The 27,283-nt window shown below is 34.2% G+C and overlaps 1 protein-coding gene across 6 annotated transcripts in view; it reads right to left on the reverse strand.

Moving 5' to 3' along the window:
- LOC134529640 (1-acyl-sn-glycerol-3-phosphate acyltransferase gamma-like) overlaps positions 1 to 27,283 on the reverse strand; it is an 81,728-nt gene that overhangs the window by 13,706 nt on the left and 40,739 nt on the right. For all 6 annotated transcript variants that reach the window (XM_063363948.1, XM_063363944.1, XM_063363945.1 and 3 more), the window contains 5 exons: positions 18,602 to 18,805; positions 11,427 to 11,599; positions 6,480 to 6,641; positions 5,270 to 5,460; positions 1,736 to 1,880 (listed from right to left, as the gene is read on the reverse strand). In XM_063363948.1, the coding sequence (XP_063220018.1) occupies positions 1,736 to 1,880; positions 5,270 to 5,460; positions 6,480 to 6,641; positions 11,427 to 11,599; positions 18,602 to 18,785 (855 nt within the window). In that variant the 5' untranslated portion in view covers positions 18,786 to 18,805. The remainder of the gene's footprint in view (positions 1 to 1,735; positions 1,881 to 5,269; positions 5,461 to 6,479; positions 6,642 to 11,426; positions 11,600 to 18,601; positions 18,806 to 27,283) is intronic.

Genomic DNA, 27,283 nt, shown 5'->3' on the forward strand with positions numbered 1-27,283 from the left:
ATATATATATATATATAGAGAGAGAGAGAGAGAGAGAGAGAGAGAGAGAGCGAGAGAGAGAGAGCAAGAGAGAGAGCGAGAGAGAGAGAGAGCAAGAGAGAGAGCGAGAGAGAAAGAGAGAGAGAGAGAGAGAGCGAGAGCGAGAGAGAGAGCAAGAGAGAAAGAGAGAGAGAGCGAGAGGGAGAGAGAGAGAGCGAGAGAGAGCGAGAGAGAGAGAGCGAGAGAGAGAGAGCGAGAGAGAGAGAGAGCGAGAGAGAGAGAGAGCGAGAGAGAGAGAGAGCGAGAGAGAGAGAGAGCGAGAGAGAGAGCGAGTGAGAGAGAGAGAGAGAGAGAGAGAGAGAGCGAGAGAGAGAGAGAGAGAGAGTGAGAGAGAGAGAGAGAGAGAGCGAGAGAGAGAGTGAGAGAGAGAGAGAGAGAGAGAGAGAGCGAGAGAGAGAGAGAGAGAAGTAACTAAGCTATGAAAATTAATGATCAAATATTTTCCATGGTTTTCCCAATTCATGTGATACTATAACAGGGTTTCCACTCTCTTACTTCAACCAATTTCACTGGTTTTCCTGTCCTGCCTAAATTTTTTTCCCTGTCTCATCTGCTTATTGATATATTACAATACACATTATCAAAACAGGTTTCAACAAACACAACATTCGGAATCAACTATAAAATGATTTCCTGCACAAAACTTAGTTTGCACTTTTATCATTTCCATCAACATTTCGTAAACAACACTGCCCCACTGAAAAATACAACTAATACGTTTGATCAAACTTTGAAACTATATATTATTGATTATTATGTGAAATACTATAGATATTTGACTGCTTAAAATTAATAAAGAATTGTCTCTGTACCCCTAATTTTTAATTTATGTTAGTAAAAATTAGGTATGGATTATTAACGGTACACGACTTTATGAGAAAAATACATACCGGTTTTAAGACATCAAGATGCTACATAGTAAGGAAAATTACTAATACTGATTTGTAACTTAAATATTGATTAATTTCACTATATTAACCAGGTTTTGAAGATACCTTTTCAATTCTCTAAGTTTTTCCTGTTTCTCAGATTTCTCCTGACTGTGGCAACCCTGTAAATACTTTTTACGGAAAAATATGAAACCAAAAAAATGCAGAAATGACCCAGAAACCAAGCAAGCATCAAGCCAGTCAAAGACTCCCAACTCCCCCAGAGCAAAAAATGCAAGACAAGTGAAGTCGAATGTTAAGACGATGATCATTGTCTTTTTTGGTGTTCGTGGAATTGTGCACCGGGAATTTGTTCCCCCTGGCCAGATTGTTAACCAGCACTTTTATTTGGAAGTTTTAAGATGTTTGTGAGCCCATGTGCGGAGGAAACGCCAGGAACTTTGGCGATCAGGTGACTGATTCCTTCATCACGACAACACCCCGCACACACGGCCTTGCGAGTGAACCGCTATTTCGCCTCTGGGGTATTTGCTCCGTGCGACTTTATCCTGTTCCCGAGAATGAAGAAAAATTTAAAAGGGAAGCGTTTTGATGATGTGGAGGTGGTAAAAACAGCTTCGCAGTGGGCACTGGAGGATATCAAAGTGGGAAACAAGACTTGACAAGTGCATCGCATCTAATGGAGAGTACTTTGAAGGAGACTTAAGGAATTTTGTAAAAAAAAAAAAAAAAATTACGACTAAAATCCCCTCATAATTTCTCAATCCATTAACAAATAAATTGTTACCAATTTTATGGCAAAATACCTTTTTTTGATATAACTGATGTAGCCATTGTGCGCATGCTTCCTCCTCCTCTGGCACATCCTCTAAAGGGATACGTTCAACGTACATGTGCGCTTCAACAGGCTTTCCATACAACATCTGATTTACTGTAGGCTCTTTCTCTGTACTGAAACAAAATAAACATATTTGTATGGCCTTAGAATACACATACATCTTATTCTACTTATAAGAAACCATAATTGAAAGGAAAACATATACCACTATGTTTTTTTCAACAGTTAAATATCTGTTGCTATTCGGTAGCATGGGAACTGGAGGTACAATGTAGACCCTAAATTTTCAGGGATACAATATATAATTTTGGATGGTATTTATTGCACCAGTGTTACGTTATACCCTACATATATACAAATAAATCAAAAGGTTAGTAATGTAATTCAACTATAACAAAAATGGACTAGTTTAAAATTTTTGTGGCATAATATTTTTGACGTGACGTCTAATAAATCGATGAATGCCGGCTGCACGCATGAAAAAGTGTCCCGTAACGCACATTGTCCCACTACGATGTGTCCCGTTACGCTCATTGTCTTCCGCGGCAACCCGGCACTCGTTAATACATATTTTCCTTTGTTTATCGCGAGGGGCGTTATTATTAATGAATTATAAATAAAATTTCGTGCCCGGAGCCACAATTGCATATCATTTTGAGCACTGGAAGACATAAAAACGTAAAATATTCTCGACGAATTTTAATCTCTGTCCCAGTGCACCATGAGTGTCTGGGTTGGAGATTAAAGCCGAAATGCTTTCTTAAACTTACTAATACTTATTTTATTAACTGCAAGGGCATTTTTACTAAATTCTACGTTTAATTTCAGGACGAACAAACTTCGTCGTTAAATGTGTAATTGCGAAAAAGCGTTAAAACATTCTCGACGATCATGAAGTTAGTATAAACATGGCGGCCGACACTATATTTTAAATTTCCCGCCTACCACTATAAGAAATAAACATGGCGGACTAAATACGTTTTTAAAACTTCCACAACACAAAAATTTTTATAAGCATATATACAACATCTGAAATTATTATTTCCAAGATGGCCTCGTGGCCGTGCGGTTAGCATCGCTGACTACCAATCCAAAGGTTGACGGATCGAATCCCCCCCGCCGCCGCGATACCTCCCATTTTTGTACTTGTAAAAATAAATATGGCGTGCGCGACACTACCTAAGTAATAAACATTTTTGAATTAATGAGTGAAAATAAAAGTAAATTTATCAATTAAATTGTAAATTTCATTTCACTCCTTCTTTGTATCTATACAAAATAGTGATAATTGATTAAAAATTATTCAATTTTATTCATAAAAGTATGCAGAGGTAGATTTTATCATACAAAAGATAGAAAAATTAAAAAAAAATTACTTCCTCAAAGAATATCATATTTTTAATGCCTAAATGGTTTGGTTGCAAAAACCTATTACGGCTCAGTCTCAGGCTGAATTGAATATTTAATTTTCTTCTGGATCAATCATTTCATCAATGTTTTGTTATGACATTGTCACGTTAAACTATCATCCGTAAACCGACTTTACAGACAACCAATTTTTTTTAACAACTTTTTTATTGCAAATAATAGACAAAGTATTTAAGAAAAAAGCTGAGCATTTGGAAAATGTTTAGTTGAACAAACGCAGGTCGGTGCGAACAACCTAACTTAAATAAGAATCCGAACAAGATTATGTCTTGACAAAGAAAATTATGTTTCCAAATTGTTATCCATCATCTACCAAAATGTACTCAGATTAAACACCATCCTTTTTTTTATGGCAATTGTATCACAACTTGATAATTACTTTAAAATCTGTTTAACAGAAACATGGTTACATGGAAATTCTTACATTGAAATGCTTACTAGCAACAATTGTTGTGGCAGAGTATGAACAGCTATTAATAAATAAATACTGCATATTTCTAATCAAAATTACCATCTTGAAGAAGTGGGTGTCATAGCTGTCTGGGTTGAAACTAATTTATAAAATAATCAAAAAATTTCACTAAGGCACATCAATCTCTTTTTCAGTTTTGAGTTAGTTCAATAACATACAGGCAGAAGTCAAAACAAGAACAGCTGCGCTAGGTCTAACCTGCTACAGTCACTTGGGATCAATGTGTTCCAGATGTACATCTGGATATGACTAGCTGAAGTGTTAGCGGATGCATGCTCAGCTGTTTCAGCCATGCGTGTCCAGTCACGCAAGAGACAGACCAGACTGCTGTATTGATGAAAGAGCGAGTTGAGTGAAGGGTGCAGATTTTGAAACAGGAAATGCTTTTGGCATGGCTTCTGGCCTGCGTGTGCCAGTTACATCCCCGATTTTATCTCCGAAGCACTAAAGATACATAAGTATTCAGATAAGAAAAAGTCACTTATACATGTCACTAGAACTAGTGATTTTATCTCACAGTTGGTAACACTCTGGCTTTAATTTCTTAAGTTTCTTTTAACCTGTTTTTAACATTAAAAAATTATATTTCTGTAATGCTGTCTGGTCGGCCTAACTAATTTTGCATTTCTTGTAATTTTACCACCATTTTTTAAGTTATTTAATTTCTGTTTGCAACAAGTTTTTTACAGACTTATTAAGAACAGTTTACATGATACGCTGCTATCAGCGGTCAGCATTAAGGAAGACGTGAGTTGCACCACAGCATGGGGACTGTAAGACTGCCAGCCAAGGAGGCAAGTTCGCAGTGTGTTGAGAGTGTGTGGACGGCCACAGACCTTTTACAGTGCAACTGATGGGGTGAGCTCCGCAGTCGTTTGCTCAAAAACTTTTCCGCCTCTTTAAAGCAATGCCTTGCTTTATGTGATGACCAGGCCACGAGGTTTTCTACACGTCTGACTTTAAGGTAGAACCCACCAGCATCAGGGGGCTTTATACTCAATAATAATAATAGGAAGTTTATCTGAAGCTACTGCACATAATTTGCATAATTTAATAAAATACTGGCCCGATTTTCTCTGCAGTTGTAGACAATAAAGAATGGTGGAAGAACCCTTGATCAAAATTTTATAATTCCAAAAACAGACTGGAGACATGGTTTTTCACTGCTTGTGATGATACTATTATTAATTTCTAGGTAGTTGAGTGGCTTTATCACAACATGGATCCTCAGGTGTGAAGGTGTAAGCAGCTATTCTTAAAACAAACCTACAACACTGTGTTAATCTTTAATTAAATACACTTCACCCCCATGCTTTAGCACTGCGGTAAAAAACTGTGCAGTGTATAATGGCTTATGTAAAAAGGTCTTTGCACTACCCACAGTAACATATTTTTTGCCTCAAAGATTTGTTTTACTTTAAATAACAAAAAAACTGGACCACAAAATTAAACGCATCAATTAAAAATTAACAAAGAACAGCTTACAGTATGCAGCAACTAAATACAGAAAGCTCTTTAGTATTATAAGTGCCCTTTTCTATTTAAAAATAATCACAACTTTAAAGCATGTACAGACAAATTATGTTACAATGCTCTACTCACTGTTTGAAGGCAATTTGTATATCATATATAGCCCCAACTTTGCCTCTGAGGTAAGGCACACTGCTTGTGAATCCCTTTGTCCTTGGAGTTAAATGATGCTTCAATTCAGGCAGCCCTTTATCTCTAGCAAATTTCTTGCTAATTTCATGCTTTTCGTGAGTAAATCTTGTACCTTCCGCCATTAACAGCAGCTATAAAATGTATGGAAAGTTTCAGTTACAGGTATGTATACAGCACCGAACAGTACACATAATTTTAAAAATATGTAATATATTTATTACTTTTAAGCAAAGAAAAAAAAACATTAAGAGAGAGCAATTCAGACATAAACCAAATAACAAATACCATAAATTACATTAGTAACAATAAAAACTGAACACAAATTTGACATTGTTTAAGAGTAAATAATAATTAATACTTTTAAATAAGATAAAATATTTTATGTATGCCACTTATTTAACTTAACATTCTTGGACACACACATATTTGATCATTTCATAGTATTCATGGACCAACTAAAAAAGCTGCAATACGATTTCTTGCATTTACTTCAATTTTTGAATTTATACATCACTGTTTTTATGGCAGATTAAAATACACTATTAACGTGAGAACATTGTGTACTTTAACCCCTAAATATTATGATTAACTTAAAAACTTTACACTAAATTCCTGAATGAAGATGTTAAAGTAGGTACCATTCTGGGTGCTGCATTTCCAAAGGCTTTTCAAAAAGTCACAACACGCTGTAGGTTACATCTAAAATTTACCTACTGAAACTCCGCAATAGTCAGACCATGCATTACTTCAGGCCTGTCCTGCAGGTAGGCAGTCTCTGTCCTGAGTCCCTGATAATAAAGAGTTTTTTTTATTTTATAAATGTTGAACAAATTATTTTGTTGTGTGTATTAACCAAACACCTTAGTTTTATTTAAGCAACAACATTGACAAATGCAAAAGAAATCAACGTCCTGGAGCCTATAGACCCGTTAGTTAGGCAGCTACTCACGTGGACTGTATCACCTGGAGATGATGTGCAAGATATGCAAAAAAAATATAAATACATATACACATGTACAACTTACTGTTCATGTCTACAAATGTGGTTTACCAAATTTCATTACTTTAAAAATAAAACAAAAAGGTGGGTTCATCCACTTTTCTTTGCCCCAGGCCCCCCCAAAGCTATGGGCAGAACCCCTTTACTTACCCACATTGCATCGGGATATTGAATAAGTTCTTTCAACTGTTTTCCAATTATTTCTTTGTCCTTCTCCCAGTTCCGTTCTAGGAAAATGCTTTCTCCAAATTTCCATGCCCACCCCATGGTTGGAACGTATTGAATAGATTTTTTCGCATATGTCTTGCAATTCTAAAATAAGAGTGTAAAAATATATTAATAACAATCTTAAAAATACAGTAAGTCATTTAGGGAACCATTACAAATGACATCATTACAGATACAATTATTACTAATGAAAGTGTAACAATGAAGCCAGGTTGACTGGCAGATTAACTTTAGAAGTATTTGTAAACAAAAACAATGAAAACTAAGTAATTAATGGGAAGGCATACAAGCACATAATCTAATTGTCCAACTATTACAAAGTTAAATAATTTTTAAAATTAGTATACACTTCAATTTTCAGCATGTAATATTTTTTAAATATTTTCAATTTGTGCTAACCTGTTAATGTATTTTTTCCAACATTCATTCGGAAAATTTAGTGAAAACACTATAAAATAATACTAAATAACATATCAAAACGTTATCACAGTTAAAAGCAATAATTGTGCATTTAAAAAAACAACTAAAAATGGAAAAAAAAAAATGGTTGTCTGTAAAGTCGGTTTACGGACGATAGTTTAACGTGACGTCATAACAAAACATTGATGAAATGATTGCATACTTTTATGAATAAAAATGAATCATTTTTATTTTAATAATAAAAGAATAAATACTTGAAATTATACTAGTAATCAGATTTTTAAAATGCAAGAATAATTAACCTTTATTGCCGAAATTATTGTTGTAATAAGCAATGAAAACCACATTAACTTTTCACTTCACTTTATAAACAGTCGACGAAACAGTTCATGTGTAGATGACTTGTAATTAATATTAAAAACTGGTGTTTAGCTATAAAGTTTAAATATAATTATGAACAAGTTTTCATATAAATAAATTGTAATCAAATATCAGTCATCAATTATATGAATCACCATAATTTTTTAGTCAATTGTAACATAACCTATTATTACTGCACTCGCCGACAGCGTAACGGAACAATGAGCGCAACGGGTCACAGCGTAACGGAACAATGAGCGCAACGGGACACAGCGTAACGGAACAATGAGCGTAATGGGAGACAGCGTAACGGAACAATGTGCGTAACGGGACACTTTCGTGCGTGCAGCCGGCGTTCGATTTATTAGACGTCACGTCAAAAAAAATACATGACGTCTAATAAATCGATGAACGCCGGCTGCACGCACGAAAAAGTGTCCCGTTACGCACATTGTCCCATTACGCTCATTGTACGCTTGCGCATCATCTATCTCTCTTCCACGTGATTGGAACAACCATCGATTTGACTTTTTCGAGGCACATTAAACTTGAAACACTCCCATTCGTTTCCTACTTTTCCTATCATCGTCCTATCCTTAACAGAATAACACAGATTGGAAGAAGTTAAATAGCAAACATGTATAAAAGTTATAGTTAAAATAATCTCTTCGTTAAAGTAATAAACATATTTGAATTAATGAGTGCAAATAAAAGTAAATTTATCAATTAAATTGTAGATTTCATTTCACTCCTTCTTTGTATCCATACAAAATAGTGATAATTCAATAAAAATGATTCAATTTTATTCATAAAAGAATGCAATCATTTCATCAATGTTTTGTTATGACGTTGTCACGTTAAACTATCGTCTGTAAACCGACTTTACAGACAACCAATTTTTATTTTATTTTATTATTATTCAACATTAAAATAAGGCAATAAATAGTTGAGCTATTTGCGAGAGTATGGACTTGAAAAATTTCCTCCTCTTTAAGATTCCATATATATTTTTTTTATTTTGACTATTATAGTTTCTAGTTTCTATGATATAAGAAAAAAAACACTTTGATGCAACATTAACTTGGATACTCAAAACAAAGAAAAAACCAAAATTGATATCCTTCACAAGGAAACTAGTGTCTATTCAGTATGATCACAAATTGGATAATTTACTAATTACTAAAACTCTCTGTATTAATTATATATCCCAATAATTTTTCCATCAACATGTTAAATCTACGGTTTTTAGTTCAATCCAAAACCTAGTCTTAATTAAATTAATCACTTACTAAGCATCAAATATTTACTAAATTCTAACATTATTTTATTTTTTGGTCTGATCTAAATTAGAATATGGTTCTGTAATATGAAACACCATCACGTCTGACTGTGACAAATTTTAAATCATACTAAATTAAATAATTATAATTATTAATCTAAATAATTTCCCAATTCCTGCCTCTAGTTGAATGAGAAAACTGTAAGATTCACTTTTTGTCCGCAACTGCTATATTTCCAAAATTAGATGTAAATACTTCCTTGACAATACTAGTGGCAAAATTCATCATTTTAATAGTCGCTTACAAGCTATTCATTGTACACCTCGCAATAACAATTTTATATACAGACTAATTAACAATTTCAATAACCTAGACAAACATACTCAACTCTCGACAGTTTAATAGCTTGCGATAAGGGTGAAAATGCCAGGCGCCAGTTGGCGGATGGTGTACCCGTGTGCCAACTCACGGAGCGATGAGAGACTGGGAACTCAGGGCGTGGTGTCACCACGTGGCATGCAGGCAGTAGCGTGTTTGGCCAGACAGAATTACCCCCAGGACGCTGCTAACACTACCACTCGGAACACTGTTACAAATGGTTTATTGTTGCATTCCCTTTTTTTTTCCAGAAACTATGCTTGTCCGTGACCTGTCCCTCTGCGTGAAGTCAGTGGACCTAATATTGCATGTCTCGTTACGGCGGGCGGAAGGCAACCGGATCCCTAAACACATGTGGGATCTGTGGAAGGCAACCCAGCCCCTAAATTACTGCGGGAACTTCTTACGTGAACCACAGCTGTTCGGTGACCTGATCAACGAGTGTCACGTGATGCATGACTAGGTACTCGGAGCACAGAGTACAATGGGTAACTGTGAAAGGTATACTATTAGCACACTATTGGCGCGGAAACACATACGAGCATCCATCCTACGAATGTTTGAGTGCAGTGATGTACACAACGCGTGGCACATGGGAGCATACATAAAATTACCATAACACAGTACACAGTCAATTTATGTTAAACACCCGCAAGCTGATTGGGGAGCACACAAATTATCCTAGCACAACTCCAAAAGAAGCCAAATCCACTACAAAGAGACTGGGGAAAACTTGTGTCCTGGCGTAACTTCAAAGATCGTTTTGAGGAGGCACTGCTGCACATACAATTAAATGTAGCGGTCCATACATGAAATGGGCTGTGTGGGTGAAGACACAGCGCTCACAAGATGATTAGCTGAGGAACTCACTATTGCTGCTATTGGGTGTCGACTGCATAAAAGCTTGGTCACAGTGGCAGCGAAAGGAACTTAGCTGGGACTGCCTTCCCCTGACGGAGAGAGACCACCGCTTACGACAGCTTGCGAGGGAGACACGCATCAATCGGCAGCCGGTATGTGTACGACTGGCATGCCACAAGTTTGCATCCTAAGCCCATTCATATATTCTGACACCATCCACAAGCATCATCAGTCTGTGTGTAGCATGGCACCGACATGCTGACAAATACAGGAGTCTGGCGATCCAGAGAGTGACCTATCGGCTGACCATAAAAAAACAAAATGTTACGTATCTGTTAAATATTTTGAACAGCAGTGTGTCTAAGCTGTAGCAAAAGCACAAACACACAAGTAAATTGCACAATAGGCAGTCTAGTGGTTATCCTCATATTACAATACCAGGCCAGGATAATCTCATCATTCAAGTGGCAGTCCGCAGGTGGCCGACATTAACTGCTCAGGCTCTACATGACTTATCCGGAGTAACATGGGGTTCTATCTCCTATCAAATGGTGCTCAGACAACTGCATCATGTGATCTTCATTACACAAGGTCAAAAAAAAAAAATTCTGTTGAATCAAAAGAAACAGACCTATAGATGGACTAGGCTCCAGCCCATAAACATTGGACCAATGCAGACTGGAGAAACTTGATGTTAGCTACTGAGACCAGTATAGGTTTGCATCCTGACCTTAGACGTCCAAGTGCATGATGATACTGGACGTAACCAGCGGTAGTTCAGGAAATTCATCGTTTGCTGGGGGAAGTATAATGTTCTGGGCAGGAATAATTATAGGATGACGGATGCCAGTAACTCCTATCTATGGCACGCTGACTGCCCATCGCTACTTTAAAAAGATTTTGAAAGTCATCATGAGGCCCTACAGTCTTCATCTTAGTCGATGAGACTGCTTAACCTCACCGTACTGTAGCAGCATGTCAGTATATTCAACGAAACATCATCAACAGAATGTACTGGCCTGCACAGACCCTGACATGAATGCCATAAAGCATGCTTTGGACATGCTGAAAGTGGTCACTTTATGGCATCCCAACCCACCCAATAGTCTCTAGGAACTTTTTCCAGCTGCCATTAAGGAGAAGGACCTTCTACCCTGAGACAACTTTGATGCCCTGATTCAGGGCATGCCTCACAGGGTGGAAGAACTCATCTGTGTACATAGAAGGGCATATCCATTACTATGTGGTGTAGGATGTACGGTTCATGATGGGTTTGGTTTTCACAGCGTACACTACACTCAATAAACAGTGCAATATATTTGTTGTTTGTATTGTGTGATGACTACACCTGCTTAGGTGTATGGAAAATGATGCTTACCATGTTCTAACCTTCTTGTTAACTAATCACTGGGTGATTATATGACAGCAATAAGGTCAAACCTATTGTATTCCAAATCTTTGTTGAGGTTTTTACATCATAAATATTATCTTACACTAAAAACACCATAAGCACATAATTTATTATATGACCTCAAAAGGTTAAAGATAAATCTGAAAAATAAAAACCTACCCCAAGCAATTTCAATCGTTCGCAAAAAACCCATCCTAACAACCAGTCAACTTCGTATCTGTGGTTCATAACAAGATAGCCATGCTCCTTTCCACAATATTTCTTAAAATCATCTGGATCCATGTATATAATTACATCTGAATTTGACCACCATTCTGCCAAGAACACGAGCTCTGAAACAAAAAAAAATCTCAGTAAGACATGTAAATTATGTTAAAATATGTTATGCTATAAAAAATTGTACCAAAGAAATGAATAAAAACATAACATTTCATAACTTTGTCCTGCATACCCTGACACAAATGTTTAGAGCAATCTAATCTAATTAAGAAAATACTTCATTTTTATTTCTTTCAAAATGAACCAAAATTTTAAAACAAAAAATATCCATCTACACAAAATTATTTCTTTGTAAACTACATCAAAGGTGCAAAAATTTATGAGACATTATTTTGAGTTTATGTACATAGTACCTATAAATTTTTTAGGATATCAGAAATTGCAGGCCATAGGTTTAATAGGTGGCAAGGAATGCCAAAACAAGAAATTTTTGTTAAGGAATAATGTCCAGAAACACACCCCTGCAAAGTTACAGACACAAACAGTAACAAGCATATTTGAATTTTTGGCACATGTTAAGACATCAATCCACTGGTTGAGAGGACGTGCGATTGCAGGGGTGTGACGTTCAAACGCTTTGAGGGAAGAAGGTGACAAGCCAGTTGCATACGTTTAGAGTTAGCAGTAACAACCAACTGTCTGGTATGTAACTCCCAGTTTCAGGCAATCTGGTTAAGCTGTATAAAAGTCATACCATTTGAAACACGTCTGCTTCTGCTTGAATTTCTCTTACCTCCCCGTATACCATATGCATATCGGCCATCTCTTCCAATGTAAAGTATGCCATGCCATTACTGTTTGTCCAATCTATAATCGTAGCACCGTACTTACTAAACCATCAACTCTGTGCTAATCACCTAAAGCCAAATATGTAAATGTACCACCACCAACTATCTACTGTGCTGTACAATAAACTGCTGGTTGCTAGTGTGTATGGCTGACTAAATGTCGGAACCCTGCTTGACGCCTGCTTCCCGCAAAGCATTTGATTGTCACAAAGCTGCAATCGCATTTCCTCTCAGTCAGTGGAGTGATGCCTAATGTAATCAAAATTCAAATTTGCATGCTACTGTTCATGCCAGTAACTTTACAATGTTGGGTTTCAGAACATACATTCCTTAACGAAAACTGCTTCCAAAATCAGGTAAAGTGCTAGTTTAATATTAACCCAGCAACTTAATCATAGCTTGTAAACAACTTGATACAGCTCACTGAAACAGCACTGTGGGCAGATTTTGCTAAATTCTTTGGTCTTAAAATTTATTGGGTGGTGTTCTACAGTACACAGCAGTATATTTGTTAATAGACCTACAGTATGGCTTTTATTATTTTCTACTATAATTAGGCAGGTTTGTTACTTGTAGTTAGCATCTCAGATTTTGGTAAAGTTTTCAGGTATTTTTTTCTTTATTTTGCAGGACCATAAAAACATGAATCAGCTAATCTTTGTTGCATTAATTTGATAGTTCAGCTGCAAAATATCTCGTAGGTGCTTATCAGAACACAGAGGTGATGACATTTTAAATATGCCACTACTAGAGAGAAATGGAAACCCACCAAGTGGTGGGAGTAAAATAAGTAGTGTCCGGAAAAATTTGTGGATTCATTTTGCGATAGGCTCGAAGCAAATTTTTGCAGTCCTTAAAAAATGATGATATTGCCAAATTTATGCAAGATAACAGTGGCATATCTGGGAATACCAGCAACTGAAACTGCCTGTGAAAGGGTTTTCTCATCTGCTGGAAGCATAGTGTCTTCAAAGCGAGAATGTTTAGCCACCCAACATATAACAGAACTGGTTTTCTTGCAGGAAAACTGAATATTATATTAAAAGTCTTGTTTTCCAAAAACATCACAAACTTGAAAGATGATATAACTCATAAGATGTTGTATGTCATGTTGTATGTTGTATAGTTTCTTTAGGTTTAGTTCATTAAAAAAAATGGTTCACCCATTTTGTAATTTTGTAAACCTTAATGCTGTTGTGGTAAATACATTTCCAAAATTATAAGTTTACTGACATTCTCTATAGCTTATAATGTATTTTCCACATTTCCCGAGTGAAATCTGATTTTCCCTCCCGAAAGTTTCCGATGCTAAATTTCTTTTCCCGCACACCCTTAGTTTTAAAGTTAAATAAAACCAGTTTGTAGTTTGTTAAAAGTGGTTTTATACTATCCAGTTTTGTAATATGTACCAAAGGGCCCAGCTTCTTGTAACATCAGACAGATGCATGGCGTGTTTTTAAGGTCACACCCGGGTGGGCGACAAAGTGGGCAAACCAACCAGCTGACTGTGGGTAAGTATGTAACCACATATTTCCCGTTACGCTGCGTTGTATTTGTCATATAAAGCATTCAGTGGTAGGCTTAAAAAGATAAATGGTGTTACATACTCATAGTCAAGTTTTATTTTAAGTATTTATATTGTGTAAATAATACTTCCCTACATATTTTTGAACACATTAAATATATTAGCCCTACACTTATGGAGACTTTTGATTCAGAATACATGATTTTGAATAAAACAAATATTTTCATAAACACAGTCATGCTGAGCAAGGGATTTTTGCATATACAATACAGTAGATTCAAAATGTATTTAAATTTGTGTCTGCTGAGTCAATGTTGCTATAGTGGTTATTCTGCATCCACTAACGAAAATAACTCCACGTAACAAACATTATACAAGTGTAATATGTTCTGGTACTATTGCTCACAAACACCTGGTAGTCGACTATCTGCTGCTGCCATAACCAGAGAAAGCCAGATTCTCCTGGACTGCACCGGGGTCATGTAATATACCTAGTTTTGGTACTCCTCGACATGTTTTCTTCAACTGTGTAGAGTACAGACTCTTGAAGACCTTAGTGCACCACTGTCGGCCCTGATGGCAGTGAATATGCCTGTTTCTCTGAGTCACAGATTGACTCTGGCAAAGATGGTGTACGATTGTGACTGGCAGTGTAGAATACGCCCCTGATACAGCTAACGTGCAGCCTTCTCATTATACTTCACTTTGCTCTTTAAGCACTCAATGTGTATAGGGGAGACTGGGGAGGGTTGATACATAGGGAGACTTGATACAAGTGGTTTAATTTTTACTGTGTTGGTTTTCCTGCATTTTAGTTTTTTTTTTAGTTCTTTGTTACAGGTACCTGCATATTGTTTGTTGTGATACAGGCCAAGCAGCAAATATTCTAGGAAGAATCAAAAAATAACTGTTTTTCAGCATTCAGAGTAAGTAAAACATTGTTTCTATAAACTATTATTACTTTTTCAACAATTTATGTAGCATAAATATTTTTTGTACTTCACAAGTTTCAGTTATTAACAAAGCTAACCTAAAATGTAAAGTTCTCTTAAATTAATATTTATAATATAAATATTAACTTTTTTAATTGAATGTAGTATGGGGACACTTGATACACTATGGTTGGGGAGACTTGATACGTGCATGACGTTGTTTATTATTATGCATATAGTAGGCCTAGGCTATTATGACAATTTTCTAGATGTAAATCTTTATTGTTGAGGGATTTCAGTGATTTCAATCTTACTTTTAAAGGTTTTGTGTTAACCTATCTGTAAATAACAGGTATATAGTTCAGATTATGATAGCCACCTCACTGACATAATATTTGTTTAAAAATATGTAATGTAGGCTTTCATTGTTAATCACATAATCAACTATAGTAGGCCTTTTAAAAATAATGGGTAGCTAGTACTTAACAAACAGCTCTGTTTTGCTTATACTCCTGTAACTTTTTGTTCCAGATGCCGATGTTTTATAAACCAAAACCGCACGCAAAACAACGAAAAAAAGTACCCCATGATGTCATGAAAGCTGCTGTTAAGGAAGTAGTTGAAGATGGCATAGGCTTAAGAAAAACTGCACTTAAGTTTGACATTGATAAAATGACACTTCATAGATATGTGAGAAAGTATAAAGATGAAAAAAGTAATACTTCAACAGTTTATGAACCTAACTATAATGTCTCTCAAGTGTTCACAAAAGAAGAGGAAACACTGCTAGCCAGTTATTTGAAAAAGGCATCGCAACTTCATCATGGGCTTGGTACAGTTAATTGTCGCATACTTGCATTTGAATATGCAGTTAGGAACAAGAAAACTTACCCTAAGAAATGGGATCAGAACAAAATAGCAGGTTATGACTGGTTTCGTGGTTTCATGAAACAAAATCAAGAATTATCTGTACGGTTACCAGAAGCTACAAGCATTGCAAGATCCTCGGCCTTTAATAGAACAACAGTGGAAGAATTCAACAAAAATTTGGAAAAGATTCTTCTAAGAGAAAATTTTGGTCCTCAAGACATATGGAACATAGACGAAACTGGTGTTACTACTACCCACAAACCTACTAAGGTAATTGCTGAACGTGGAGTCAAACAGGTGGGTCAAGCAACATCCCAAGAACGAGGCACTTTGGTTACAGTATGTAATTCAATAAATGCAATAGGCAACTTTATACCACCATTCTTGGTTTTTCCGAGAGTAAACATAAAAGAATTCATGTACGTCGGTGCACCTCCAGGTACGGTGGGTGTTGGGCATCAAAAACATTCTGGGTGGATGACTAAAGAAAACTTTGTGCAGTTTTTAAACCATTTCATCAAGCATGTTAAATGTTCCTTAGAGCATAAAGTTTTATTGCTCATGGATAACCACGAGTCCCACATTTCTTTAGAATCGCTAGAGCTTGCTAAACAAAATGGAATTATTCTACTAACGTTTCCTCCCCACTGCAGCCATAAACTGCAACCTCTAGATGTCTCTGTTTATTTTCCTTTCCAAAATGCTTACAATAAAGCGGCACAGCAGTGGATGATCCATCATCCAGGTACACCTATGACTGTTTATAATGTAGGTGAAGTTATCGGAAAAGCATTTCCTCAGGCTTTCACTCCTCAAAATATTGTGTCAGGTTTCAGAGTGAATGGAATACATCCATTTGATAAAAACATATTCACTGATGATGATTTTCTAAGAGCTTCAGTAACTGACAGACCTAATCCTACCTTGCCTGTTGAAGAACCTGCACCCAAACAGTCAATCTTTCAAGGAGGTAGTTCTGGATATGTAGAGTTTCAACCAGGAACTTCGAATAACGGATCTTTAAACATAAGTAGGCCTAATTTCACTACTGACATGCTAGTAGAAGTTACAGCTGAAAAATCACAAACTATTGTATCACCAGAACAAATTGCCCCTTATCCAAAAGCTGGACCAAGAAAATGCGGAAGGAAAGGAGGCAGAAAACCAAAAAGATCTCTTATACTAACTGACACGCCAATCAAAAACAAATTGGAAGAGGAATTCAGAAGACGCACAAGCAAAGTCACAGCCCAAATTAAAAAACCGAGATCTAACTTGTTTAGTAGACAAATAAAGCCAGTTCAGCATTCTACAAAGGCGAAAGTTTGTTGTATTGATGATGCGTATGATGAAGAAATACTTCAATTGAACAGTTCATTTTCGGATGTTGAAATTGAGTCATCTAATGGGGATGATTTTGTGCACCCTATTGATAAAGGAGATTGGATTTTAGTTACTTATCGCCAGAAAAAGTCTGTTCGCAGGTTTGTAGGTTGTGTTGAAGAAAAAGTGTCTAATGATGAGTGGAAAGTGAGATTTGCACGGCACATTCAGGACAGTAAGTTTAAGTGGCCAGAAAGGGAAGATGTAAGCGTGATTGATGAAGATCAGGTGGAAAAACGATTAATGGCACCACAGTTTCATATGAAAAATGACAGGGTAACGTGCTTTGAGTTTAATGAAGGGATTCATGGAATTATTGTTGAGTAGCACTGTGCAGATTTAAAAGAATTTTTATTTAGGTTGATATATTCTTATTGATACCTTCTCTCAAGTGGTGGTTGCACAAATATGTCATACACAATTTTAAAATTAAAAATTTGAGTAATTTTACTGTAAAATTGTTATAGCTTGTTTAATTATATATATAAGTATTATGAATAAAATGTTAACAATAACTTAGACCTGTATTAACCCTCAGACCAACATGTGTATCAATGCTCCCCAAGGCTGTCTCAAGTCTCCCTAGCATGGGGAGGTTTGATACAAATTACACCCTCCATAATAATCAATAAAATAACATTAAAAATATTTTTTTTTAGGTCTCTAAGTTACAGAGTCTCAGTTGCTTAAAGTTTATAACCCAGTTTACATATATATAAAGCATTAAAATTTAGTTATTAAAAATATAAAAATTAATTTCTAAAAACTGTATCAACCCTCCCCAGTCTCCCCTACCTGATAACAATTTTGATACTTCTTGTATGTGATGCCTATAAAAACATTAATCCTTCCTAAAAAATAATAAATTTTACAACAAATAGAAAATTGTCAATAAAATTTAGCAGGATTACATTATACACCACATTTGTACTTCTTTTCCTGTTAATAGGAAATATTTTAGCAGGCCTTTACACAGATGGAAATTTACTAGTATTTACGCTTAGAATGAGTAATGTCCTTATGTTAAGACAAAAAGTGTGTACAAAAAATTTAATAACACAAGAGAGTATATTTATAATTAATTCATCTGAGTTTCTTCAGAAAATAGATTGTCCCAATTACAGACTTTTCTCGACTGAAACTGTACAACTTCTGGAGCAGCAGAAAAGAAAGAAAGAAAAAAAAATACAACCAACTAATTATGGTTGATTAGTTAATAATTACTACATCACATAGAATCCTAGTATTTTAATCAAAAGCAGATTTGTTTGGTTTACGATATGATACTGTTTTCCTGTAACTTATATTTTTCTCCTACATGCTATGAAAGTGTTTTTTTTTTAATACAATATAATGGGAATGGTTTATTGTAATTAAAACCATAAATTTTTTTTTCAAAATTCATGACTAAATGCATTTTATTTATAATATTCCTGACTGACTATTACTCCAAATGCTCTCTTTCATTATCTGTGGGAACCCTGTTCATAGAATTATTATTTTATACTGTCACCTAATCTAACACTTTTCTCGCATAGTAATTAAATAAATACTTACGGCAATACAGAGAATAGGCCACATAGTAATTTATCTTCCGAAATAAATATCTACTGAATGGTCGAACACCCAAGTAAAGAGCACACTGGACCAAATTTATTATCAATCCAGAAACAAAAAATGTTACAGTCAGCAACAGATGAGTAACTGAAGATTGCTTCAAGTACAATATCAGCTTTTCCATCTTGATAGTTGGTGCAGCACCTATAAATAAAAAGAAAAGTACGTGATATATCATTTAAATTCGCTATCATTTAATAGTCAAAAGCAATCAGGCATTAATTTAACAATGTTTAGGCTTAAAAAAATAAGTCAATTGTTTCATAAAATGATGAACACAGCAGCAGAGTCTACTGTGTCCCTACAACCAAAATGGAGTATTATGTAAACTATTTCAAAAATGTCTGAAATGTTTATTTCTTAAGTTTTAGGTTTATATTTAGCTTTTTATCTGACTTTATAATATTAGGTAGATCACAGTTATTTTTTATCTTTCTGTCATCTGGTTGAATCTACCCATGTTACCTCTAAATGTTTTCTACATCATGAACAAAAAAATGTAATTAAATAAAGAGTAATGACACCACTCATTCTCACACCAGTTTGATTTGACTTAATGGTAAACACTTTCCTGGATAGAGAAAGATGCAGAAAAAGTGCCTAGTGTGTGCAAAAAAAAAAAAAAAATCCAAAATTGGGAAAGAAATCTGCAAAGATACACCATGGCAGCATATTATGTACATACTTACAATGCACATTGAACATTATTTTTATCACATGAAAATTTTTTACATCCCAATCACATATTTTTGTGTTATCTTGACTTGACAATCATATAATTTAAAGTAAAAATATTTTTTAGATGTCAACAGAAATCAGAAATTTAGCTGTGAAATGTGTTCATGTACAACTTTATATTTTGTCAGAAAAAAATATTATTCAAAAACCTTTTAATTCCTGCAATTTCAACTGACTTTTCTCACTCTTTTTTAATTCATAAATATATAAGTTTTTTTTTAATGGACACCAATCCTGAGACCAGCACTCACTTATTGATTTTCACACCATAATTTTTTTTAGTCTTCGTGGCTCTACCCCACCCCTCGAGTTTCTTAAAATCTATTTGAAGAATGAAACTTTTAAGCAGATTTAGTAGTACCTAATCAAAAATACAGTTTTCATTACTTATTTTTCAAAAGAGACCCTAAACCTACACATTTACCCTTACTATTTCTAGTTTGAATCAAAGATTTTGAGTACCATGACTTCTAGTTCTATTTCCCCTTTGATTTTTAGAATAATAAGTATTCAAGCCAGTCAAGTAAGTTGTGCAGCAATAAAATAGGCCTATCATTCAACAAAGTATGTGTGTGATGGGCTTAAGGAGTGACAAAGGGTTACAGAAGTAGTAGTAATAGTGTATTTCCTATTGCCATATGATAGTTGATTCTACTTTGTCTTTTATCATAGTCATTGTCTTTATTATGGGTTATTTGGTGCAATTAATATACTTCATTATATTTTATATTTCACACCTATTTTGGTAAATATTTGAGTTTATTTTCCCAGAATTTTCAGGCATGGGAAGAAAATGCTTCCTCCATATTTGCATAAGGTAGTGAAGAATTCTGCATGATCTGTGAATTTGCAGTATTCAGTTGTGTCTTGGTTAAACGAGTTAATCAATGTAGACAGCGACACCCTCAGATAAGCAAAATCTCATTTTTAGTTAGCGCCGTGGTATAATTTTTTTGGGTGATATTTTTCCAGCTTTTCTTTGGTGTGGATTCTTTCACTTACTCCATTATTTGCCCAACCAGTAAATGGCATTTTTGAGGTTAATTATTTTAAAGCTATTGGCAATAGTTAAATAATTTTCTTGGTCCTCAAGAAAATGTTTCAAAAGTTTTACTAGTAATGGCACTTTAGGTCTAAGTAAGCATTTCTGAATGACCTGATATAAAAGATCATTGAAACACTTCACTAATGGTTTCCTACAACTTTGACCCAATTTTATGTAAGGGAAGGGTACGTTTTATATATAATTTTTTTTTAATGCAAAATTGAAAAGTATTTATTTCTATTTTCCTTATTTTAAGGTTTAGCAAAAACTTTGATGGTTTCTGAAGAATATTCTGAAAAGTTCCAACAAATTTCTGGTTATACTTTTTCTATTTTTTGTTAGTTATTAGGAAGTCACCAGCGTTACACTTCATGTAAAAATTGTAATTTCGTTTTTTATTGTGTAATTAATTTTTTTCTGTTTTTAAAAAATGCTATGTAACATTGTGTGATATTGCACTATTATTTGAATATTTTGCAGAAATTGTTGCCTAGGGCACATTTTCTCTACGAATGTGAATGTGTGCATGAGTCAATTTTATAGTGACTACAAAAAAGTTATTTTTTTTAGTTAATTATACATTGCAGTTGGTTGTATGAATTTTCCACTGAGGGAATGCTTTTGTAGTGTGGTTTATTGAAGAAGCTGGGTTTATTTCGAGAACTAAAAAAAAATATTGGCTATGTTATGTCAATTATTAACTATGTGAAACCATTAAAATATTTAAATTCTTGCAAAATTATGTTTTTTTTTTTCTTCTGGAGGGAAGGTTTTCAAACATCTAGGTGATCATAACTAAAGAAAGGTTGGTTAGATTAGATCACTTATATTAATAATAAATATGTAAAGACAAATATTACATTTTGAATAGCAAAAAAACCAAATAAACACGAAAATAGAGGTCAATACACCGCGAAACACAGAAATGCAACAACCTTATTTTGTTAGTTAAAATGTAAAATTCTATTAACAAATCTTAACTTTAGGGCTTTTACTTAAAAATTTAAACACAATAGAACTACAAGTATAGGTACGTACTACAGCTATCCGGATCGCCAATTATCTGGATCGCTTTGAGAAAAAAAACTTTATTTTATTAAACCAACGAGTTATGTTGTTTCGTTGACAGTTATTAGTTGTTACTGTATGATCAGTTATGCAAGCTTTGTTGGGATCTTCTTACAGTGAGTGTACTGTAGCGGCTACTGCATATGCAAACGATGAGTCATCAATGAAACAAGCTCTGTTTTGTCAGTGCCAGTTGCCAGTCAGTCTGTGTCTTTACCCAGACTGGTTTGTCGCTATTCGTTCCATCTACCGTGTACATTTTTGTTTTGTGTGCGTGTTTTAATTTTCTAAAAGAAAATGTGTTGTGTTATCGTTGGCAACAAAATTAAAATCCTTGAACAAGTGGATAAAGGAAAGACTGACAAAGCATTTAGCCGAGTAGTTTGGTGTTGGAATATCAACAAATTTGGACATTTAAAAAAGTTCTCAATTTTAAACTTTGTGTCTGTCCTTGAGAATGAAGATGGCAGTTTGTTTAAAAAAGCGATGAAAACAGCAGAAAAAAAGTTCTTAAAGAGGCCGTATTCAAGTGGTTTTTGCAGCAGCGAGCACTGGGCAACACTCTTTCAGGGCCGATTATTTGTGGAAAAAGCAAAACTGTTAGCCGGGAAAATTGACACTTTGTCTTAATTTAAAGCAAGTAATTGGGGCTAAGGAACTTCAAGGCAAGACACGGTATTCCAGAGATAAATTTAAGTGTCGAGAAACTTTCAGCAGATCCTAAAGCAGCAGAAAAATTAATTGAAAGATTAAAAAGTGAAACGGGGTTGTACGACCCAGAGTTTGTGTGTAATGCAGTCGAGGCTGGCCTTATTTGGAAGGTTTTGCCTAAATCCACTACAGCTTCTAAAAGGGAAAGTAGTGCACTGGCCATAAGGTTAGCAAACACCATGGAACTGTGCTGAATTGTGCTAACTCTACAGAAAATCACAAAATTCCTCTCCTGTTATAGGCGAATCACAAAACCTCTGGGCTTTCAAAAACGTAAAATTACTTCCCATTTTTTACAAAAATCAACCAAAATCAACAGCTGCTTTGTTTACCGAATGGTACAAATCAATTTTCACACCTGAAGTAAAAAATATCAGAAGGCTGTAAGATTCTGGATAATGCACCCAAACAACCTTACAGAAAGCCTTCTTGACAGAGAAAACGAATGTTTTAAAACCTTTTCCTGCCTCCAAACGTTACCAGTATGCTGCAGCTAATAGACCAATCTGTTATTGAAACTATGAAGCAACACTACAAAAGACTCCTGTTGAGGAAGCTATTGATAGAAGACGAAAATGAAAGGCATTGTGGCTCATTACCAAATAATTAATTTAAAAGACTGCTCTTATGTGGTGAAAGAAACATGGAATTTGGTGAAAACACGCACACTAAAAAGAGCTTGGAACAAACTTAAAGACATTTCAACTAAGGAGGAAGTACAGAAAGAGAAAGAAGAAAAAAACAAATGTGAAATTGAAGAAAAAGAAAGACAAGTAGAAGAGGATGATGACAACTTGTTGCTTGAGAACATAAAACACATTCTGTAAAAAATTCCTGGTTGCTCCAAATGCAGTGCAGAAGACGTAGGTGATTGGCTTGCTTGTGGTTATTCACACCCTGGGCATCAAATTCTTAACGATTATGGGCTAATTCAAAGTGTAACTCAGATGAAAGAAACTGATGACCAAGAGGATGATGTGGCTACTGAACCAGATGCGGGACCATCAACTTGTGAAGCGTTTGCGTGTCTAGAGACTGTGTTATCATGGATGCTCACCATAAAGTGGACACGGGACTTGGCCGCAGGGAAACAATTTAAGACGTCTGAACAGCTGACTCTTACCAAAATGTTTAAGGAATCTAACTACTGATTATGTATATGTAAGTACTGTAATTTAGGAAATGTAAACAGTAATTTATTTGTTATTAAAATTAATTCAGTACATACATTTTTACAGTACATATTCTGTACAATTATTTTGAGTTTTTTAAACTAAAAAACTACCATTTTACATTACTATCCTATTATCCAGATATTTGGTTATCCGGATCAGGTGATGTCTCAATTAATCCGGATAATTGGAGTTCTACTGTAATTATGTACTTAGGAAAAAAATGTATTTAGTTTCTAGTGTATGGATTTTTAAGTACACTGCAAATGTAATGACAATAAAACACATTTGTTTCACTAAAAAAATTAACAGCTAAGTAAATAAAAGCAGTAAATATCTGATACCATAGACATGGATAAAGGCCTACAGATAAATATCATAAGAAAATGTGTAAGTATAAGGATTTTGGACTACCAAGCTTGTATATTAATTTTATGATACATACTAATATAATAAGAGTGTAACAAAAGGTAAAATTTAAATTTAACACTATGTCAGCACCAGAAAGAAAATTTTTATCATGTTATCAAATATTTTTTCTCTCTCCCAATAAATTTATGTAGGTTTGGTAGTTCCAATAACATTGTTTCTTGTTTTAAAATTAAAAAAAATTGTGATATAACCATGCCAGTTTTAGTAATTTTACATATTTAAGCACAATACTAGTAACATAACATTCATAAAAATAAAATAAAAAATTAAATTTTCATTACAAAATTAGACCAAACATAAAACAATAAAATCTTGGCTTTAAGTATGATGTATGTACACATTTTAAGTCTCTTAACACACATTTTTGAGCAGTTAATCAATGCAACTTTGCTTGGTATTTACATATTATTTCAGATATTTTATTTTAAATGACAAAAAGGCAAAATTCACTAATTTTACTGAAAAACTTAGATTTTTTATAATACCGTAAAATCTGGGATCTAATAATATGTAAAATCATTGTTAAAATATTTTAATTCTAACTATCTTTTTGATTCCCACATGATTTTGGCAAATTCACTTGTTTGTAAAGGGCTCTGAAATTTAAGGAAAATTGTGTGTATTGATATATTAAAACATACAAATTTAGATCCAAAAATATTAACATTTCTGTAAATAAATTCTAGCACAGATTTCAATATTTTTTGCATTTATATTTTAAGATTTTTAATGCTTTCTATCCTACAATTTCCCCGGACTTCATAGTCTTTCCCACTATTAAGTATTACAGAATTCAGTGGAAATGGAAAAAAATTCTGGTTTTCAAATTATGTTTTGCAGAATAGTCAAACAACATTAGTTGTAATCAAAAATCCCACTTTTGGAACTTTTTTTCTGAAAAAGATACTACCTTAAACATTTACCCCATATAAAATTTTTCTTTTTATTACTAAGCACTTCACATCTTCACACCAGGAAACAAAAGCAAAAGCTTACTGTAGGTAAGAAATTCATAAGGTGACTTTTATCTGTTATCATTAATTTAATACTCTCAGATAGATAGAAGTTAATGTAAACAAAGATAAACTTAAACAAAGATAAGGTGATGAATCCACTGCTTAAACTATGATTGCAGAAGAGATCACAATGATAGATAGTGCTTTTGATGGCCAGAAAAATTCTTATCACTAAAACCACAAAGAAATTCTGCTAAAAATAAAATTAGTTGCTTCTCATCATATTTATTGCTTTCATCCTAAAAAGTTGCAAAATTTAAGTTTTTTAATTTGTTTACACCCTTAAAATTTAATACCTATCATCATATGTGGCTTTTGATGAACAGCAACAACATTATACTTCTAATATCTTATTTGCAACCTTTAGGGCATGCCAAAAAAAAATAAGGACAGCACTATTTGAAAAATCTGCATACTGGTGAGAGTAAAAATTCATTACACTCTTCACTGTAACTCAGGTAGGTATAAGAAGTGCTATGATAAGAATTATGTATGAAATAATATGGTTTTTAAGAATTTTATTTGTCAGACCTACTTTATCATTTAGAACCAACCATATCCGAGTGCAAGTACCAAATTTTATGTGAAATTAAGTTCAACATGTACTTATAATTTTTTCAAACATGAATAATTAAGAGATCTATGGGCACATAAAAATCTAATTAATAATTGGATTTCTTTAAAATGAATAATTTATTATACTCATTGAAAAGTAGAAAAAATATATAGCATATGAAAATATTTTTAGTTGTATAGCACAGTAGCCTATTTCTAAACAATAACATGTTCTTTTTATAAAATTCAATAGCATAGTCGATCCTGACTGCCGCTATTTTTTTGTACGAAAAGTTTATCGGAAACATGTTACACATATTTTGTTGAATTTTTTTTTAAATGTTTTTTATTATGTGTACTAGACACATTAGTTAGTTAGTTCTGTTTAGGTATTATATGATATAATACATAACATATAACTGAAATCATTATTTTATAAAAAAAGGCACCATGTAAGGGTAGCAAATTAGTGTGGTGTGCAAGCTGGAACCACAAATGCTGCACTGTGGTGTCCGTTTAAGCAAACAGAATTTATTTTGTGGACATACCTCATACATGTTTTTTTCAAATACCCATTAGCTCCAGATGTGTATTTCTAATATTTTTCACTGCAGATATTTTTATGTACAATATTTTCACATTTTTGTTTTTTATTGTTAATTACTTTCATAACTTAACTGTTCTTTGCTGCGGTGATAACAGCCGTAGGCTGTATTGATATCTGCATCCAGCCGCTAGGCGGAAGTGCCGCCGTGCAACCGGTTGTGTGACCGGAAGTATGTAGAGGTTTTAAAAAAAAAATTTAAAAAAAGGCGTCCCTTCGTTTGGGATTATCCCGACGCCAGCCTCAGGAAAATAACTTAAATTTAATTAAAAGTTGTAAATCAGGAAAAGAAGTGTATTAAGATAATCGGCATTGTTGAAACTCCAGGTGCGAGTGTTTGCAACTTGTTCCTGCGCCGATGAGATAAGTTATTTTCAGCTTCAATTTGAGGCCTATTTTGGAAGCTAAAGTTTAGCCATCTTGCCATAGTAGTGTCCCTTATAATGGACTTTTGCAAAAACGCCCTTGGTGACATTTTGACCATTATAAAGCCATTCCAGTATCCTGTTGGCAGTTTAAAATACGTTTAGAACATTGGATTTAATTAAATTGGAATTCCTACAGTAATTACATTATTATTCTACTCAGAGGTATGATGATGGAACTTATGTAAACCCTGAGTTATAGCCGAGGCATAAGTAAGAAAGACTTGAGAAAACTGAGTTAATAATTATTTTTCCTAGATTCTTACCGCAACTGATAAACTGTAATTTGAGTACATTTTGGAATTTTCCCCACCTAAACTGCTTTTCGTCAACGGACCTTTTACGAACCATATTTTGAATTTAATAAACTTTTGTATTTATTTTACATCTGTGCCTCCCTATATCCGGTATTTTAAAGCTGCTATACATAACCAGGAAAGCCATAATAAACAATACTAATTTTTTTTTCTCAATCTGCACTGCCATATCCCAGCACACAATAAAGTTTCAATCCATAGTGTTTTGCAACTGAACTTGCTATTGTATTTTTTTTGTGTGTATTTAATATTCTTCAGGGTATTGGTTTAAGTGTGTTTTATTATTTAATAAATATTGTTGTGTCTTAGTTGCAAGCTACACACACTCTTCTGATTTCAATCATTCTATCTACCCATTATTTTATCTACTCCAGCCATAGTGATTTACAACCTATTCTGTCTTCTCAACCCTGTTTCAAACAATATTAAATCACCTGGAATTTACTTGCCATCTACTACAACAATTAAATTTCTATATATATTTTTTCATACAGTTTCTGTCCACCACCTTTTGGTATTCACTTAAATCAGTTGTGTGT

The sequence above is a fragment of the Bacillus rossius genome, chromosome 2 (assembly GCF_032445375.1).
Source record: "Bacillus rossius redtenbacheri isolate Brsri chromosome 2, Brsri_v3, whole genome shotgun sequence".
Lineage (NCBI taxonomy): Eukaryota > Metazoa > Arthropoda > Insecta > Phasmatodea > Bacillidae > Bacillus > Bacillus rossius.